We start from the raw sequence: 7515 nt of genomic DNA, 5'->3' as shown, positions 1-7515 counted from the left end.
GCAGCTTGCCCTGACCTGAACTGAACCCAGCATGTAGAAGGGAAAAGCACTCTCGAAAGAGAGGTCCTGAGATTTCTTCATATCTTGCAGTTAGAAGAAAACAGTTCAGGGTCCATGTGTATTACCATCTCCCAATGTTTTCGGTCTCTATGTGGGTGTGTTTGTGAGCACATGTGTACACATCCCCCAATCTGAAAATACTGACAGAAAGGGGAGTGTGCAGGATTCCTGGTTATGAGTTTCTCAAACTTACCATGGAGTAACTGTTTGCTTTTGGATTAATGTGTTGTTTTAGAAAAGAAAAGATGTGAGAGGCTAATAGAGGAGCTGCAACGTTGAACTTTGTTTCCTGGCAGTGAGTGGGGAGAGGGCTTTGCTTCTTAGAACTCCAAGGATATCTGAAAAGTGAGGCAAAACAGGGCAGGGTTCGGGAACTAAAAATGGCCGATAAATAAAATGAACTTTGGTACAGGGCCTACCTGGATAGACAATATTCATGTGGCAATGAGCTGTGAAGGTGCTAACAATAAAAAGAGCCCACTCAGTTCATGAAGCAGAATAGGAAAAACAGGTAAAACATAAAAACAAATGTATCTATTACCAGAGTGAGCCTGGTAATTGGAATAAAAAAGCAACTCATTCATTCCTTATTTTTGCCTTTAACCCTTAATAAAGATAAACTTAATGTTCTAAACATGGAGTGTGTAAATCAGGGGCTGTCCAGGAACTTGATATTCTCTCTCCTGCTGACTTCAAAACCTTTTATGTTACCTGATAGTCATCCACACTACAAATGAGCACAATCAGACTCAATATTTATTTAAGAAGAAAAAAGAGGTGAGATGTGCTGGTTAATCTTGCATCGGCTTACTTGTGGGTCTGTGATCGGTGTTATCAGGCAGCTGTACTCCCATGCTTTGTAAAAGGTTGGACGCAGGTCCTGCCAGGCCAGCTTGGGAACTATAGGATTCCAGTATGTTGGAAACCAGGTTCAGGTCTACGTCCACTGGTGTCATAACAGATCCTCCTGCACCAGAATCTTCCTCATCTGAATTATTACTGGTAGTCTGGGAGAGAGGTTCCTTATTGATAGAAAAGAAAATCATGAGATAATAGGCCATTAGGTTGGATGGTAGTTACAATAAAAACTAAACAATGTAGGGGCGCCTGGGTGGCGCAGTCGGTTAAGCGTCCGACTTCAGCCAGGTCACGATCTCGCGGTCCGTGAGTTCAAGCCCCGCGTCAGGCTCTGGGCTGATGGCTCAGAGCCTGGAGCCTGTTTCCGATTCTGTGTCTCCCTCTCTCTCTGCCCCTCCTCCGTTCATGATCTGTCTCTCTCTGTCCGAAAAATAAATAAACGTTGAAAAAAAAATTATAATAAAAAAAAAAAAAGAAAAAAAAAAACAACTAAACAATGTAAAATTGAATTCTAAATTAAAAAGGAAATTTCTTATCCTTAATGACAAAGTAAAAATGAAATCTAATAAACCTTACAATTTAACACACACAATAGAATGTGGTTCTAAAGATTAAAACAAACTTCTTTCTAGGAAAAGTTTTTATAAATTGGACTTCTTCCCCATTCTGAAATAGCCCAAGGGAGATAACCAGGGTTAAGGAGACATATTTATAACTTACCTAAGAGTTGTAAAAGAAATAAAAATGAACATTTTATATATATATAAAAGAACCTATTTTTTTTTCTAAATGAAAGAAACTAGACTTCTTTTTTTTTTCCTCAATGAAAAAACTTCAAGTAAAAACCTGAAGTTCTGCGGAATTCAACCACAAAGATTCTGAGTTATTACCTGAGCCTGTGGTTTCACAGAATGGGGAAAGGATTTGAAAGACTGTAGTGTGATCTATAGACTATCTTTGCTATTCAAAGTGCAGTTCAAGTGTCAGTAGCACGTGCACTGCTTTGATGCTTGTTAGAAATGTAAAATCTCAGGCTTCACCCCAGACCTTACTTAACCAGAATTTTGTTTATTTTCTATATTTTACTTCTATTTTGCTTAGATCTTTAGATGGTTCATATACATACTAAAATCTAAGATACACTACTTTAGATAAATCTAACAATACGGTTTCTTGGTTTTTATGAGGTCTGGGCAATAATGGAAATGATTCTAGTTTAAATGTAGTTTAGATGATGAAAGCAAGGTGAGTAACATTCATTAAGGGCCTTATTGTGGGTTTTACTGTTGTCTTATTTGGTTCTCATGTTAATCCTACAACATAGGTATTATTGGTTAATGGATATATATTCACAGTGGGTGGCTCAACTGGATTTCAAACCCTAATCCAGAAGTTCCACTCTCCTTCATAATGTCTTTGAGGTATAGGTTAGACGCTGATGGTATAAAAACTAGGATAAAAAAGAGTGTAAGATGAAGTCTTAATTTGGTTCTAAATTAAAAAAGAAAAAAAACAAACAGTATTAAGACTTGAAAATTATTTAGATATTTAAGATCCTTTCTCTTTTTTTAAAGTCAGTGTAAGCTGCGAGTAGTAGAATGCAACTGCATAATCTGACCACATCGCATGACTTTTTAAATACTGATAACAGAAGAACTAATATAATTAAACTTAAGGGGCATCTCAGTGGCTCAGTTGGTTAAGCGTCCAACTTTGACTCAGGTCATGATCTCGCAGTTTGTGAGTTTGAGCCCCCCATCAGGATCTCTGCTGTCAGCCTGGAGCCCGCTTTGGTTCCTCTGTCCCCCTCTATTTGCCCCTCCCCAACTTGTGTTCATGCTCTCTCTCTCTCTCTCTCTCTCAAAAATAAATAAACATTAAAAATTTTTTATTTTTTTTTAATTTATTTTTTTTAACGTTTATTTATTTTTGAGACAGAGACAGAGCATGAACGGGGGAGGGTCAGAGAGAGGGAGACACAGAATCTGAAATAGGCTCCAAGCTCTGAGCTGTCAGCACAGAGCCTGACACGGGGCTCGAACTCACGGACCGCAAGATCATGACCTGAGCTGAAGTCGGCTGCTTAACCGACTGAGCCACCCAGGCGCCCCAACATCAAAAATTTTTTTAAAAACTTAAAAAATAAAGGGGCGCCTGGGTGGCTCAGTCGGTTGAGCAGCTTCGGCTCAGGTCATGATCTCACAGTTTGTAAGTTCGAGCCCCGTGTTGGGCTCTGTGTTGATAGCTCAGAGCCTGGAGCCTGTTTTGGATTCCATGTCTCCCTCTCTCTCTCTGCTCCTCCCCCACTCGTGCTATCTCTCTCTCTTTCTCAAAAATAAACATTAAAGAAAAAAATTTTTTAATAAAAATTAAAAATTAATTTTAATAATACATTTATAAATTTAATACATTTATAAGTAATAAATGTAATACATCAAAAATAAAATAAATTATATTTAGGAGAGTAAAGTTAATAATCTTTCATCCTAATAGTTAGGGAAACATTAGCTATCTTACATTCTTATTTATTTCAAATAAAAAAATCAAATTTATCACCAAAAAATGATCACAAATCAAAAAAAGGAAAGAAAAAGAGAAACTAAGATAAAATATAGTTTTAGCTTTCCTTCATAATATTAAGATACTCAGACACGGGAAAAGGTTAAACACACACATACCATTTGCTTCTGGGTGGTGAAACTTTTGCCAATGCTGGTATTTGCCAATTCCTGGTCCATCTGGGCCATGTATGACTTGAGATCATTAAGAGTTCCTTTTAAAGATGCTTCTTCCCCAGTCCCCTGTGTTTTAAGATCCAAGTCATCATCACTGTCTAAACATTCAAAGTCTTCATCATCCAGATCATCAGAATCTGATTCATGAGGTCTTGGCCCTACACAGACCCCAACACAGAAAGAGCCACATGGTAATTTCTTCTTGAGTAGTTATACCTTTCAAAAGAGTTAAATATTATCTTCATAAAAGGACCAATATACACAAATTAACTTCATAAAAACCCCTTCCAGAAAATGGTACTGCTGGCAGATATTTTCAGAAAAGTACATAGGCTGAACTGAAAAAAAAAAAATTTTTTTTTTAAATGAGAATTCAATTACTAAAATTTTTTTAAAAATTTAAAAACTACATGAATATATTTTGATACAAATATTCAAGCCATACAGAGTTATTGTCTCACAGCTCACTCTCTTCCCAGAGTTAAACATCTTTTAACAGTTTGCTGGGCATCCAGGCCTTTATGTAGTCCTACACATATGTATATAAACATAAGGTTCTTTTTTTTTTTTTTCACATACATACATATTGAACTATGGTTTGCTTTTCCACTTATTTATATGTCTTGGAAGTCCTTCTTTGTGAAAACATAGATGGACCTTATTCTTTCTTAAGAATGCACAATGTTTGGGGCACCTGGGTGGCTCAGTCGGTTAAGCGTCCGACTGGCTCAGGTCGTGATCTTGCGGTTCGTAGGTTCAAGCCCCACGTCAGGCTCTGTGCTGACAGCTCAGAGCCTGGAGCCTGTTTTGGGTTCTGTGTCTCTCTCTCTCTCTGACCCTCCCCCGTTCATGCTCTGTCTCTCTCTGTCTCAAAAATAAATAAATGTTAAAAAAAAATTTTTTTTAAATGCACAATGTTTCATAACACAAACGTACTACAATTTTTTTAACCATTTCCTTCTCCATGGACATTTGGGATATTCTAATTTTTTGCTATTAACAATGTTGCAATCACCATCTTAGCACATTATGTCTTTTTCATAGTGAAAATTCCTGGCAATAAATTACTAAGTCAAAGGTTATAAATTTTCTAGGATACCAAACCACCGTGAGAAAGACAACTTACAGTTCCACGCTCACGGTTTGACAGTGCCCATTTCTTCAGCTCTTGAGAAAACTGGGTATTGCCAGTCTTTAAAATCTTTGCCAGTATGATCGGCAAAAAAATAAGTTCTTATTTTGTATTGTGTATTCACTTACTAGAAACAGTTAAGTCTTTTCAAATATTTGTCTATATTTCTTCTTCAAGGCACTGCCTATTTAAATCCTTTGTTGATTTTTAAATTTGGGCTATTTGTCTTTTTATTATTAGTGTTAAGTACAGTAAGTCTAAAAGAGAATAAACAGTATTAACATGGAAACCATATCTGGCCACATAGCATTCACTCATTCAAATAATGAACGAGCAGCAACTATGTCTGGCACTGAGCTAAGCATTCTCTGCAAAATCATTCAACTGGGCAGAAGTTCATGGTTGAAAGCAACTTAAAATCATGAAGAAAAAGCAAATACTTTGACTTCCAATGCTCCAGTGCTCTAGCCACAGCCTTGTAGTTTCAAAATGAAAATAAACATCGTACTGTAACTTACCTAAAATCTTGTCAAAATAATTAAGAAAAGAATCTGCATCAAAAGTGATTGGAGCCTCAGAAGGTTCTCTGCAAGGTTAAAGGAAAAAGACCATTTATCCTAAACATAACTCTTTGGAACTTTTTTTAAAGCAGTGCCATTCTTAGGAACACTACCAGATATAGGATCTCAAGAGGTACACCAAGAAAAACTGTAGTTTAAGTGGTCTTGAGGGCAAAAGAAATGGGAAAGACTGATGTAAGAAAAGTAAAAATTGCACTTTGTTTATGCACATTAAACTTATGCCAATTTAGGGACCTACCCACCATCCACCTCCCACAAGATATATATAGCATTAGCAGAAGAAATCACTTATCTGAGTTAATTTACATAAAGTCTATTTCTTTAAGAACTAAACCTTTAAAAGTAAATAAGAATATACCTTTCTTTATCTCTGGTTTCTTAGAGAATACTGAACATAAATTTTAATCTTCTTATGAGGCTTAAGAGCATCAACATGAATAAAGATATATTTGCTATACAAGTAACAATTCCATCTATCTTATTTTCTTACATTTATTTGCCAAATGTAACTTCCCATTTCTCCTGTTATTATTTCTTTCTCTGATGAACTCTTTTATTCCCCTCTTTTGAGTGTGAAGCTTACAATCTGCTTGTTGGGTAGCAGATCTGAAGTGTGGGTTTGCTGAGAGCTAGATGTTAAGAGTCCATAAGGTTCTGAGTAAAAGTTTAAAGAGTAAAATGCAGTTTCCTTGCACAGCTCTGGGATGGAAGCTTTTAGATCTGTTGAGCAGTCTCTCTGACTTACTTTAAGAATTGCTGGGAAAGCAAGCTGGTGCAGCCACTCTGGAAAACAGTATGGGGGTCCTCAAAAAAACTAAAAATAGAACTACCCTACGACCCAGCAATTGCACTACTAGGTATTTATCCAAGGGATACAGGTGTGCTGTTTTGAAGGGACACATGCACCCCCATGTTTACAGCAGCACTATCAACAACAGCCGAAGCATGGAAAGAGTCCAAATGTCCATCGATGGATGAATGGATAAAGAAGCTGTGGTATATATATATATGGGAGTATTACTCGGCAATCAAAAAGAATGAAATCTTGCCATTTGCAACTATGTGGATGGAACTGGAGGGTATTATGCTAAGTGAAATTAGTCAATCAGAGAAAGACAAAAATCATATGACTTCACTCATATGAGAACTTTAAGAGACAAAACAGATGAACATAAGGAAAGGGAAACAAAAATCATATAAAACCAGGGAGGGGGACAAAACAGAAGAGACTCATAAATATGGAGAACAAACTGAGGGTTACGGGAGGGGTTGTGGGAGGGGGATTGGGCTAAATGGGTAAGGGGCACTAAGGAATCTACTCCTATAATTATTGTTGCACTATATGCTAACTAATTTGGATATAAATTAAAAAATAAATAAATAAAACAAGTTAAAAAAAAAAAAAAAGAATTGCAAAGGATCAGGCTATTAAAAATATGACTCCAAAAAAGTCATCAGGGTACTAGGCACCAAAAGAGGGAAACACAGCAGTACAAAAAAAAAAAAAAGAGTGGAAATGGCAATGACTAGATGACTTTAACATCTGGGTTTTAACTACTTAGATATTTAGACTTTAACACAAATTACCGAGGCAGCTCTGCTCCTTTGTGGGTTGAGACTTTAGATATGAAAGCTTTCATGCTCTCTGAGACTTGAGTCAAGTCATAGTTCTGTTCCTCCTTCTTGGAAATGGGCTCTGCTTCTTTTTTGCCAGCAGCTTCCTGCAGTAGCTGGTCCAGCTGATCTGGTGAGAGATCTAACCACTGGTCATCTGAAAAAGAAGAAAACATGATACTGCCATACTGTACTCACATGGCAGGTACTCTCAGAGAAGGGCCCTATGAGACCTAGCGGAATATTTTAATTTTTCCTCACCCTTCTGCGCTCTCTTGGCCCATGACTTACCATCTTCTGGGGGAAGATTAGCTTCTTCCTTCTTAAGCTCTTCTATATCAAATGGTGTGGTCTGTAATAAGGTTAAGATTTCTTCACCTGGGCTCAGAGCAAGAGAGCTATAAAAAATAAAAGACATGGGGATTTTTTTATAAGACAGCTCAGAATAATAATCACAAAAAAATATTTTAAAGCTGGAGGCAATTATCTAGTCTAATTTGTTTTTAAGCAATTGTTTTAAGTTAGAGACCCCTTT

The 7515-nt window shown here is 36.8% G+C and overlaps 1 protein-coding gene across 4 annotated transcripts in view; it reads right to left on the bottom strand.

The window, feature by feature from the left end:
* ECD (ecdysoneless cell cycle regulator) overlaps nt 1-7515 on the bottom strand; it is a 32972-nt gene that overhangs the window by 1629 nt on the left and 23828 nt on the right. For 3 of the 4 annotated variants that reach the window (XM_030335269.1, XM_030335268.1, XM_030335270.1), the window contains exons 10-14: nt 7272-7378; nt 6954-7137; nt 5304-5371; nt 3597-3811; nt 872-1082 (exon numbers count right to left, since the gene is read on the bottom strand). In XM_030335269.1, coding sequence (XP_030191129.1) covers nt 872-1082; nt 3597-3811; nt 5304-5371; nt 6954-7137; nt 7272-7378 — 785 coding nt within the window. Of the gene's footprint in view, nt 1-794; nt 1083-3596; nt 3812-5303; nt 5372-6953; nt 7138-7271; nt 7379-7515 lie in introns of those variants that run through there. The other variant, XM_030335271.1, reaches the window with a different exon arrangement.

This window comes from Lynx canadensis, chromosome D2 (genome assembly GCF_007474595.2).
Source record: "Lynx canadensis isolate LIC74 chromosome D2, mLynCan4.pri.v2, whole genome shotgun sequence".
Lineage (NCBI taxonomy): Eukaryota > Metazoa > Chordata > Mammalia > Carnivora > Felidae > Lynx > Lynx canadensis.
Note: the sequence above shows the minus strand (reverse complement) of the source record. Positions and strands in the feature narration are given on the sequence as shown.